Raw genomic sequence first — 12,531 nt, 5'->3', positions numbered from 1 at the left:
CTTCCTCAAAAGGCAGTGGAAGCAGAGTCTTTGAATAATTTGAAGGCAGAGGTAGATAGATTCTTGATCAGCAAGGGATGAAAGGTTATTGTGGGTAGGCGGGAAAGTGGAGTCAAGGTTACAATCAGATCAGTCATGATCTTGTTGAATGGTGGAGCAGGTTTGAGGGGCTGAGTGGCCTAATCCTGCTCCGAACTCGTATGTTCGTACGTGGCTAATTAGTACATGTACAGCTGGACGACGCTATGTTTGTTAACTGCATCAACAAGCAGGGATGCTTGCTGTCTTCCATCCCCTTTGTGTTGGAGGATTCCTGCTATCCGATGCAGGAAATTACATGCTCGGCCTAAGTGTTAGCAAGGGTAGACTGAGACATTTTCAGAATTTGGGAGTGCCCAGAGATTGATGATTAGCTTTCCTGATTTGCCATCTGTATATTTATGCTTGAGGACACTGCTTCATATTGACCTGAAGACCAGCTCGTCAATGCTTCTTTTACTTTGGTATGAAGATTTATGTATGCATTGGTTCTCTTTCCCCTGAACCCATGAGTAATTCAGAGCATTCAGGCAGAAGGTATAATTGTGACGTAAATTTGTCCTAAATCCATGCTTCTTGGACATGTAAGTAAATAAGCTTCTGTTGCTTTGTAGAAGAGTTTTCTCAATTTGGCAGGGTGGTCATTCATTGAAACCTGGAGACATTTCACTTCATCAGTGAAAGATGACACCTGTTAGAACAAGTTATAGTTATACAGCACAAACAGGCCCTTCGGCCCATCGTGTCCAGGCCGGCCATCAAGCATCTATCCATTCTAATCCCATTTTCCAGCCCTTGGCCCATAGCCTTGTATGCTCTGGCGTTTCAAATGCTCATCTAGATACTTCTTAAATTTTGAGGGTTCCTGCCTCTGCCACTTCTTCAGGCAGTGTGTTCCAGATTCCAACGACCCTTGGGGTGAAAATTTTTTTCCTCAACACCCCTCTATACCTCCTGCCCCTTAGCTAAAATCTATGCTGCCTGTTTATTGACACCTCCGCTAAGGGGGAAAATGTTTCATCCTATCTACCCTATCAATGCCCCTCATAATTTTGTATACCTCAAGCAGGTCTCCCCTCAGCCTTCTCTGCTCTAAGGAAAACAACCCTAGCCTATCCAGTCTCTCTTCATAGCTGAAAGGCGCCAGCCCAGGCAACATCCTGGTGAATCTCCTCTGCACCCTTTCCAGTGCAATCACGTCTTTCCTATAGTGTGGTGAGCAGAACTGTACACAGTACTCCAGCTGTCCCCTCACTTGTAGTTACTTTGGTTAGTTCCCATGTGGCATCACTTAAGGGGCTTATAGCAATAAATGTCAACTACTTTTCTATCAAATTGATGGTATTTTGAATTATCTCCAGCAATTGTTTGTCATTGATTTAACCTTAGTTTCAGTTTCGTGCGACATTTTCAGGTCTTCTGTTACCCATATGCCTTAGGATGGTTAGGGAATTATCTGTTGTCTATGAGCTATTTGGAAATTGTGCCTGTTTGTTCCCTGGCAAAAAAAAATAGAAAAAGTCTGTGTCCAATTCAGGGGATAGCTCTGGGAAATCCTTCTCTAACGCCTTAAGGTAATTGGGCAAGCTCCAGGAGACATCAGTTGGCCAATAAGTCATCATGTTCACAACTAATTTACAGCTCTAATACCAACCTGTTCTCTCAAGAACCTGCTGAGTTCCATTTTAAAGATTATAGTGGCACCGTACTCACTACCTGTCTTGGCTGTTTTCCTAAAAGGTTGAAATTCTTCTGGTAGGTAATTTGTGGCAACTAACCTAATGCCCTAGAAAATTTATAGCGTGACATTTGATCATCGCCATTTCAAATCATCTGTCTCTCCTACATGAAATCCTTTTCTAATTTTAAAATCTTCAGTCACATCCAGCTCCTTGCCTGTGTTTCTATGAGCCTAATTTTGTAACTAATATTTTTATAATTCAGTACCATCTTGGTCATCCTCCTCTGCACCTTCTGTAGAGCCTCAATATCCTTCACTGTGTGCAGAGACCAGAAGCTTAAGTATAGTACTTTTTGTTTTATATTTGATGGTCTTAGCAATGTAATCTAAAACAGGGAGTCTGCACTTTTTTTGTGTTTTAAGATCCCAACCAAGTCAGAAAAAGTTCCCAAAGCAAGAGGATTTGAGTACAGGAGAAGTGAAGTCTTGCTTCAATTGTATAGAACCTTGGTTAGACCCCACCTGGAGAAGTGTGTTTAGTTTTGCTCCCCTTACCTTAGGAAGGATATTATTGCCATAGAGGGAGTGCAACAAAGATTCACCAGACATGTTCCTGGGATGGCGGGACTGTCCTATGAAGAGAGATTGGGGGAACTGGGCCTGTATTCTCTAGAGTTTCGAAGTATGAGAGGTGATCTCATTGAAACCTACAAAATACTATAAGGGATAGACAGGGTAGATGCAGAAAAGATGTTTCCCCTGGTTGAGGAATCTTGAACCAGGGGACACAATTATCAAAATAAAGGGGAAGCCACTTAGGACACAGATGAGGAGAAATTTCTTTACTCATAGGGTGGTGAATCTTTGGAATTCTCTACCCTTGAGGGCTGAGGAAGCTCAGTCATTGAGTATTTTTGAAGTAGAGATTGACAGATTTCTAAATACCAATGACCTAAAGGGATATGGGGATAGTGTGGGAAAAAGGCATTGAAGTGGATGATCCGCCATGATCGTATTGAATGGCGGAGCAGGCTCGATGGGCTGAATGCTCTGCTGCTCCTAAGTTCCTATGACCACCGTAAAACAATACAATTTTTCCTGTATAAACATTCTAGGCGCCGCTCCCACTCGCCATGTTAGTGGTTCTGTCCTGGCACTGCAGAAAATACTGGTCCCACAAAGATCCCACTCCCATTTTCCCTCCACATAAGTTTCAGTCACCTGACCCCCGGTCTTCCTCTTTTCCTGTCAAGCCCATCTCCCTCACTGACTATTCCTGACATCTCAGCTAGTCCTGGATCTTTGTTGCTTGGCTGACAATCAAGCAATATACAATGAAAATTAAAAATTTCTTTAAGACCCATATAATTTCCCCCCCCAGATTTCTGTCTGCAGTGCCCACTTCAATATTTTATTCCTGGTGACTCCAGGACAGTCCTGGAATGTTGAAATCCCCGGAGGAGGCCAACATTGGGTATAAACCTAGGTTTGCCTGTGTTGCCCTCCTTGGTAGAGCAAGGCTGCTAACACTGAAGTTATAGGCTTGCAGGTGAAGAATGAATGAGGTTCGGCACCAAAGTGCAACCCCAGCACCTGTGTGACTGAACACTTTGAAGACAGCAGGGGGGGAAATGGGAAACATTTAACAATGAAAAATATTTAAAGTTATGAGTTTGCAAACAGTTTCAATTTTGCTGGTGTTAAGTGATGATCCTAATAGTTTCCTAACGTTCCGTTCTTTTACCTTCACGAAGGCAACAACGCGCCATTTGACGCAGCGGCTCCTTTTCTTCCATTCCGACGTTTCCTTGCCCCTTCTTCATTTGATTGACAATTGCAACAGCACGAATAACAAAATTAGGACAAATAGAAATTCAAATGTGAAACACAACTGGTGTACGCTCGCACGCACTGGCTGATTTCAATAGTCACAGAATACTTGAACTGAATTAAGAGTTGCTGCTGGTGACATATGGCAGTGAGAGGATTCAGGGAGTGGGGGGTGAAAGTATGAGAGCAACTGCTCCAATTAACCTGGGAGAGGGGGTAAAAACCAAACCGCACAGTGTGGCACTGGGACAAATGTGGGGAGGATGAAATATACAGCAGGATCTAGCCACAGGAGAGAGGAGAAGGAAGAGCCTGGAGATCTGCGCTCAGCGACCAGCATTCTCCACCTTTCTCCCTTCTTATTGAGAGGGATGTGGACTCAGCAGCAGCTGCTGTCATTGCACAGACGTTCAGGAGGGGGGCAAACAGAAGTCCAAATCAGGGCCAGAGCTGCCAGACTGCTCTGCTCGGTTCCCAACCTTTATGCGACGCTGTATTTTTCATGTTTTTTTTTCAGATGTGACCTTTCAAATTCAGGAGGTTTATGGCACACCCAGTGAAACCTTTTCCCGGACCCCTGGTGGAGTTGGGGGACAGGGAGAAGAATGGAGAACAAGTTGGCTACAAAACCGAAAAGTAGGGGTTAAAGGGAGTTCCTCAGATTGGGAAGTGGTGTTCCACAAGGATCAGTGCTGAGACCACTTGTTCACCGTTTACATAAAAAATTTGGACTCTGGAATCAGAAGTACAAATTAAAAATTTGCACACTACACCAAATTGAAGGTGGTAATACAGAGGAGGTCTGTGGAAATTCAGGAAGCTAACACTAAACTTGGTGTGTAATTGACAGATGAACTCCAGTATAAGTAAGTGCGAGGTTGTAGATTTTGCTAAGAAGCATGAGGCCACATACTCCTTGGAAAATAAGTGTCTAAATGTAGCAGAGGAACAAAGGGATCTGAGGTGCAGATACACAGATCACTAAAAGTAGAAAGGCAGGTTGGTAAAGCCATTTTCAAAAAAAGCAGACAGGCACTGGGATTCATTTCTAGAGGGATGGAATTGAAAAGCAAACAAGTTATGTTAAACTTGTATAAAACCTTAGAACACGCTTGGGGTACTGTCAAAGGTTCTGGTCTCCTATTCTAGAAAAGAGAAGACTGAGAGGTGACCTGATGACGGTCTTCAAGATTATGGAAGGGTTTGACAGGACTGGTGTAAAGAAAATATTTCCACTTGTGGGCAAGACCAAAGCTAGGGGCTGTAAATATAACATAGTCACTAATTAATCCAATTGAGAATTAGGAAGAACCCTCTTTATCCAGAGAGTGATTAGAATGTGGAACACACTGCCACAGGGAGTAGTTGAGGCGACTAGCATAGATGTATTTAAGGGGAAGCATGATAAACACCAGGGAGAAAGAAATGGAAGGATATCATAATGGAGTTAGACAAAGAGGGATGGGAGGGGCTCCTGTGTAACAAAAATGCCGGCATGAAGCTGTTGGGTCAAATGGCCTGTTTCTGTGCTGCAGATACTTGAAACAATGGCATCCTAATTACTGCCCAGCTGAAATTAAGTAATTTGCCACAGTTCTAGAATCAAAACTGAGACCTTCTGCTCCTCATGCAATGCTAGGTACCTACTAGGCTATGTTTTCTTCTTGCTTTTTTAAAAATTACTGTTTTGTTTTACAGTGCAAAATAAACCTCAGTGTAAATACCAGATCTTTGAATGTAACTCTTTTGTGTATTAAAAGTAGTCAGTTATAATTGCTGATCTGCCTATTTTTACCCAAGTTCTCTAATGTATATAAAATTGATATTTTCACATATACTGAGGAGCAGGGATAAGATGATCTGCCCATTTTACACAAAGCTTTGTTTCAAATGCTGTTTTTTTTTAACTTAACTGAGTTAAAATGCAGGGTGACGCTGTTATTTGTGCTGTTATTATTCTAGCTTTTGGTGGTGGATGTTATGACTGGCCAGATAACAAAAATTCCCATGCTGAAGGATCGGGAACAGCCCAATGTCGTCATGGACCAACAAGGTTGTGGTATCCATGCCATTGAACTGAACCCTTCTCATACCTTGTTAGCTACTGGAGGAGACAACCCAAACAGCATTGCAGTTTATCGACTGCCAACTTTGGATCCTGTTTGTGTGGGAGATGTAAGTTCTTTATCATCTAAATTCCTGGGATTCATTTGATGAAGTGAAGGTGATGGTTGAGGCTTAAATTAAAGGATTAAATTGCAGACTTCAAACCTCCCATGTAAGCAAACAATGGAAATAACATTTGAGTTTGATTTTTTTTTAAATTAAATTTTATCGCTGTCTAAAACTTTGAACTGGATTGTTAACTGTGGAACTAATTTGTAAATGCTCTTTTCCAGGATGGGCACAAAGACTGGATTTTTTCGATTGCATGGGTTAGTGATACAATGGCTGTTTCTGGTGAGTTTCACACTGTTTTTCAGTTTAATTTAGTTGAAATGGCTATTTACAGTGAAATGTTCAGTTAAAAATATGCACCATGATTGCAATATTCACTAATGTCCTTCAGGGAAGGAAATCTGCCGTCCTTACCCGGTCTGGCCTACATGTGACTCCAGACCCATAGCAATGTGGTTGATTCTTAACTGCCGTCTGAAATGGCCTAACAAGCCACTCAGTTGTATCAAACTGCTACAGAAAAGTCACAAAACAATAAAACCAGACTGACCAGCCAGCTTCGGCCTAGGCACTGGAAATGACAAAGGCACACCCTGCCCAGTCGACCCTGCACAGTCCTGCTCAATAACATCTGGAGACTTTTGCCAAAATAGGGAGACTAATCCCCCACAGACTAGTCAAGCAACAGCCTGACAGTCATACTAAATCATACTTTACAGCAAATGTCCTAAATTCTTCTTTCACTATCCCAGGGTATGACCTGTCCTACTGGCAGGACAGAGCCACTAGAGGTGGTGGCACAATGGTATACAGTAGGGAGGGAGCGCCCCTTGGGAGTCCTCAACATTGACTCTGGAGTCCATGAAGTTTCATCGCATCAGGTCAAACATGGGCAAGGAAACCCCTGCTGATTACCACCTATCCCCCTCCCTCAGCTGAAGAATCAGTACTCCTTCATGTTGAACACTACTAGGAAGCACTGATAGTATCAAGAGTAAGCAGTGTACTCTGGGTTGGAGATTTCAATGTCCATCACTGAGTTGCTCGGTAGCACCAGAACTGACCAAGCTGGCCGAGTACTGAAGGACAAATCTGCCAGGCTGAGCCTGCGCCAGGTGTTGAGAGAACCAACAAGAGGGAAAACCCTGCTTGACCTTGCCCTCACCGATCTGCCTTTTGCAGGTGCATGTGTCTGTGACAGTATTTGTCTGAGTGACCACCACACAGTCCTTGTGGAGATCAAGTCCATCCAAGAATACCCTCCAACATGTGTGGTGCTAATACCATGCTAAATGAGATAAATTCAGAACTGGCAGCTCAAAACTGGGCATCCATGAGGCGCTGTGAGCCATCAGCAGCAGCAGAATTGTGTTCAACCACCGTCTGTAACAAGATGGCCTGGCATATCCCTTGCTCTACCATTACCATCAATCCAGGGGATCAACCCTGCAGGACAGCATGCCAGGAGCAGCACCAGGCATTTCTTCATGAGATGCCAACCTGATGAAGCTACAACACAGGGCTACCTGCATGCTAAACAGTGGATACAATATGCGATAGAGCAAAGTGATTCCACAACCGATGGATCACACCAAAGCTCTGCAGTCCTGCCACATCCAGTCATGAATGCTGATGGACAATTAAAAAACTAATCGGAGGAAGAGGCTCCACAAACATCCCCATCCCCAATGATGATGTGCACAGCATGTCCATGCAAAAGACAAGGCTGAAACATTTGTAATCACCTCCCATCTCGGCCTCCTCCTGAGGTTCCCAGCATCACAGATGCCAGTCTTCATTTCAGCCAATTCGATTTACTCCACGTGATATTAATAAATAGCTGAAGGCACTGGATACAGCAAAGGCTATGGCCCTGATAAGATCCCAGCAGAATACTGAACACATGCTCCACAACCAGCTGTGCCGCTCACCAAACTGTTGCAGTACATCTACAACATTGGCATCTACCTGACTCTGGAAAACTGCCTAGGTATATCCTATCCACAAAAAGCAGGTCAAATCCAATCTGGCCAATTACCATCCCATAGTCTACTCTCGATCATCAGCAAAGTTATGGAAGGTGCCATTGACTGTATTATCAAGCGCCACTTACTCAGCAATAACCTGCTCACCGATGCTCAGTTTGGGCTCTTCAAAGGAAGGTGGTTGAGCTTGTTGGAGGCCCAGGATATCTCTGCAGGAGTTCCTCAGTGCAGTGTCCTAGGCCGAACCAACATCAGCTGGTTCATCAATGACCTTCCCACCATCATAAGGTCAGAAGAAGGGATGTTCGCTCATGATTGCACAGTATACAGTGCTATTCGAGACTCTTCAGATACTGTTGCAGTCCTTGTCCATATGCAGCAAGACTTGGACAACATTCAGGCTTGAACTGATGAGTGCCAAGTAACATTCACGCCACACAAGTGTCAGGCAATGACCATCTCCAACAAGAGAGAATCTAACCAACTCCCCTTGACCATTCAAAGGCATTACCATCGCTGAATCCCCCACTGTCAACAGCCTGGGGGTTACCGTTGACCAGAAACTTAACTGGAGCAGCCATATATACAGTATGACTGCAAGAGCAGGTCAGAGACTGAGAATTCTGCATCGAGTAACTCACTACCTGACTCCCCAAAGCCGGTCCACCATCGAGAATGCACAAGTCAGGAATGTGATGGAATGCTCTCCACTTGCCTGGACGCGTGCAGCTCCAATAACACTTAAGAAGCTCTGCACCATCCAGGACAAAGCAACCCACTGGATTAGCACCTCATCCACAAACATTCACTCCCTCCACCGCCGACACACAGTGGGTACCATCGACAAGATGTAATGCAGCGATTTGCTGAGCCTCCTTCGACAGCACCTTCCAAACCCACAACTTCTACCATCTAGAAGGATAGGAACAGCAGATGCATGGGAACACCTGCAAGTTCCCCTTCAAGCCACACACCATCCTGACTGGGAACTACATCATCATTCCTTCACTGTTGCTGCTTTGAAAATTTGCAACTCCCTTCCTCGCAGCACTGTGGGTGTACCTACAGCAGATGGACTGTAGCGATTTAAGAAGGTGGTTCACCACCACCTTCTCGAGGGCAGTTAGGGATGGGCAGCAAATGGTGGTCTTGCCAGCAAAGCTCACATCCCATGAAAGAATTTTAAAAAAAATCTGCAACTAGTTTACTTTAAAAAAAATAAATAAATAAATAAATAAAGTCAACCAGGGTGCAGAACTGTATAAAAACAGACAATGCTGGAAGCACTCAGAACGTCAGGCAGCATCTGTGGAGAGAGAAAAAGTTAACAGTTCAAGTCTGAAAGGCCACGGACCTGAAACGTTGACTCTTTCTCAACAGATGCTGCTCGACCTGCTGAGTGTTTTCAGCATTTTCTGTTTGAATTTCAGATTTCCAGCATGTGCAGTATTTTGTTTTTGTGCAGAACTGTATGTCGACCTTCAGTTGTATATAATGCTATAAATTTCAGTCCTACTGCGTGAATGAAGATTCATGAGGCTCAAAATTTTGGCCTACTTTTAAAGTCCCAACAGTGTCTTGTGATGTTAGACCAAAACTCCATGCAATTAAAATTAACTGAGCATGCTGAGCAAGGCTTTCTTTTGAGCCTCAGTCTCAGAGCATGCCTGTACAATGTTTAGATCTTGACTGTATTTCCCATCTTTTTGATTACATGCTTTAATATCATTTTTCTTTTTTGCCTCTCCTGTATAAACATTGGTTTGTTAACCCTTATTCAAAAATTTTTAATTCTTTGTTGCGAATTACTCACAGCTTCACTTTTTGTCAGCTGGTATACATTCGTAATATGTTCCAGCATAGAAAGATCCCCACATGCACTCCCTAATCTAATCTTGATCTCCAGCCTTCGGTCCATAACCTTTATTATTCCTCTTTTTCAAACAACTAATTCTATTCTGTTTCAGAAAAAATTATGCATCCAGCTACAGTAATTGTTTTTTGTGGCAGGGAACTTCATATTCTAACCACTATCGGTATGAAGAATCTTTTCTTCCAGTAGTTACCCCATCATAACCCAGATTTCATGGTCAGCAGCAAAGCGACAGCGCTTGCCGCTGCCCACCAAGATCTCGCGATTTCTGTGGCATGGGTTTGTCCTTTCAATGTCCAGCAGTAGTGATGTCATCAAGCAGCGTAAGCAGCAGAAATATTCTCTCAAACAAGGAAGTTAAATGCACTGATTATTCATCACTTTTTAATATAGTTTTACCGAGAGCAAAATTAAAGACTGGTATATATACATGGGGTTAAGGTAGAAGTTGAAATCTCAAACTTGGGAAAAATAATTATTCTCAATGTGTGGTTTTATCATAGAAATTTGACATTACACAATATAAAATTAGTTTTTCAGGTAAGGCTATTTGGTGGTAATTATGAAATTAGTACCATTAAAAACCCAGTTATACGTCATTCAAAAAGGAGTAACTTTTTCAAAGGTTTTTGCAGTGAAACTAATAGAGTGCTGGAATGCTGACTTGGGTTGCAATAGAGTGTGCTACAGTGGAAGTTCGGTAAGTGAGGATAATTAAGGGTTAATTTTATCTTAAATCTAATCTGTCTTTTATTTAGCAGATCAACTTAACAGTTGCTGTTAGGGTTGGGGAAGTTGAGTTTTCGTCCAGCTTTAAACAGGGTTCACTCAGGCTCTGCTTGCAGCTACACCTTGTTAATTAGAGAATTGGTTTAAACCAGTTTTCAGGGGGCTAGAGTGAGTCAGTATAAAAGTGAGCCATCTTACAGTGCTGACTTTGATTGCAATAGAGTGCTGACTTTGTTTGCACTAGAGTGCGACAGTGGAAGTTCGGTAAGGAGGGAGCGAGGAGCTCCTTTCATTTCTTAACTGTCTTCAGAGTGAGGGGAGCCCAGAGCTTCCAAAGAGCACAGCTGACTGGGAGAAGACTCTAAGGGCAAAGCTCCGGACCGGTAAGTATAAAAAAACTTATCTCTGGTTTAAAAAAAAAACTGAAAGTGACGTCACAGGAAAGCTGTGACCTGATTGGCTGGTAGGGATTTTTTTTTACTGAATTTGAAAATAAAACATTTTTAAAAGTTGATTAAAACCCTAATTAACTAATAAGTAGAGTAACTAAACCAGAGGGAGGAGATTACGGTATTTAGTTAGCATTTAATATTTATAGTAGAAATCTAGCACTCGGGACCATATAGTTATAACAATTTAGTAAGGATTTAATAAGTATTTATCTCAAATTAATGTATTAATTAGTGCTAGAAATGTCAGTTAGAGGGGTGAAGTGCTTCACCTGTGAGATGTGGGAGGTCTGTGACGCTTCCAGCGTTCCGGACGACTACATCTGCAGGAGGTGTACCCAGTTGCAGCTCCTCAGACCGCATGGATCGGTTGGAGCGGCAACTGGATGCACTTAGGAGCATGCAGGTGGCAGAGAGCGTCATAGACAGGAGTTTTAGAGAAATGGTTACACCCAAGGTGCAGGCAGATAGATGGGTGACCACTGGAAGTTACAGGCAGTCAGTGCAGGAATCCCCTGTGGCTATCCCCCTCTCTAACAAGTATACCGTGTTGGATACTGTTGTGGGGGATGGTCTATCGGGAAAACAGCAGCAGCCAGAGCAGTGGCATCACGGCTGGCACTATTGTTCAGCAGGGAGGGACAAAGTGCAGAAGAGCAATAGTTATAGGGGATTCTATAGTCAGGGGCACAGATAGGCGCTTCTGTGGACGTGAAAGAGACTCCAGGATGGTATGTTGCCTCACTGGTGCCAGGGTCAAGGATGTCTCTGAATGGACAGGGGGCATTCTGAAGGGGGAGGGTGAACAGCCAGAGGTTGTGGTACACATCGGTACCAACGACATAGGCAGGAAGAGTGAAGAGGTCCTGCAGGGGGAGTTTAGGGAGTTAGGTAGAAAGTTAAAAGACAGGACCTCTAGGGTTGTAATCGCGGAATTACTCCCTGTGCCACGTGCCAGTGAGGCGAGAAATAGGAAGATAGTGCAGCTAAACACGTGGCTGAACAGCTAGTGTAGAAGGGAGGGTTTCAGATATCTGAACCGTTGGGATCTCTTCAGAGACAGATGGGACCTGTACAAGAAGGACGGGTTGCATCTAAACTGGAGGGGCACAAATATCCTGGCTGTGAGGTTTGCTAGCGTCACTCAGGAGGGTTTAAACTAGTGTGGCAGGGGGGTGGGGACCAGAGCAGTAGGACAGCAAGTGAAATAAATGAGGGGGAACGAGTAAATAAGGCCAGTAAGGCTAAGAGGAAGAGCAGGCAGGGAGATGTTGTGGAGCACAGCGGGACTGGTGGTCTGAAGTGCATTTGTTTCAATGCGAGAAGTATAACAGGTAAGGCAGATGAACTTCGAGCTTGGATTAGTACTTGGAACTATGATGTTGCTATTACAGAGACTTGGTTGAGGGAAGGACAGGATTGGAAGCTAAATGTTCCAGGATTTAGAAGCGTCAGGCGGGATAGCGGGGGATGTAAAAGGGGTGGGGGAGTTGCGTTACTTGTTAATGAGAATATCGCAGCTATACTGCGGGAGGACACCTCGGAGGGGTCGTGCAGTGAGGCAATATGGGTGGAGCTCAGGAATAGGAAGGGTTCAGTCACGATGTTGGGGGTTTTCTACAGGTCTCCCAACAGCCAGCGGGAGGTAGAGGAGCAGATATGTAGACAGATTTTGGAAAGATGTAAAGGTAACAGGGTTGTAGTGGTGGGTGATTTTAACTTTCCCTATATTGACTGGGACTCACTTAGTGCTAGGGACTTGGATGG

At 43.8% G+C, this 12,531-nt stretch overlaps 1 protein-coding gene across 1 annotated transcript in view; it reads left to right on the top strand.

Moving 5' to 3' along the window:
* dcaf12 (DDB1 and CUL4 associated factor 12) overlaps positions 1–12,531 on the top strand; it is a 158,787-nt gene that overhangs the window by 80,908 nt on the left and 65,348 nt on the right. The window contains exons 3-4 of the mRNA XM_068031735.1: positions 5,513–5,725; positions 5,950–6,010. Of these exons, the coding sequence (XP_067887836.1) occupies positions 5,513–5,725; positions 5,950–6,010 (274 nt within the window). The remainder of the gene's footprint in view (positions 1–5,512; positions 5,726–5,949; positions 6,011–12,531) is intronic.

This window comes from Heterodontus francisci, chromosome 1 (genome assembly GCF_036365525.1).
Source record: "Heterodontus francisci isolate sHetFra1 chromosome 1, sHetFra1.hap1, whole genome shotgun sequence".
In the NCBI taxonomy this organism is placed as follows: domain Eukaryota; kingdom Metazoa; phylum Chordata; class Chondrichthyes; order Heterodontiformes; family Heterodontidae; genus Heterodontus; species Heterodontus francisci.
This window is presented reverse-complemented; position numbering and strand designations above follow the sequence as displayed.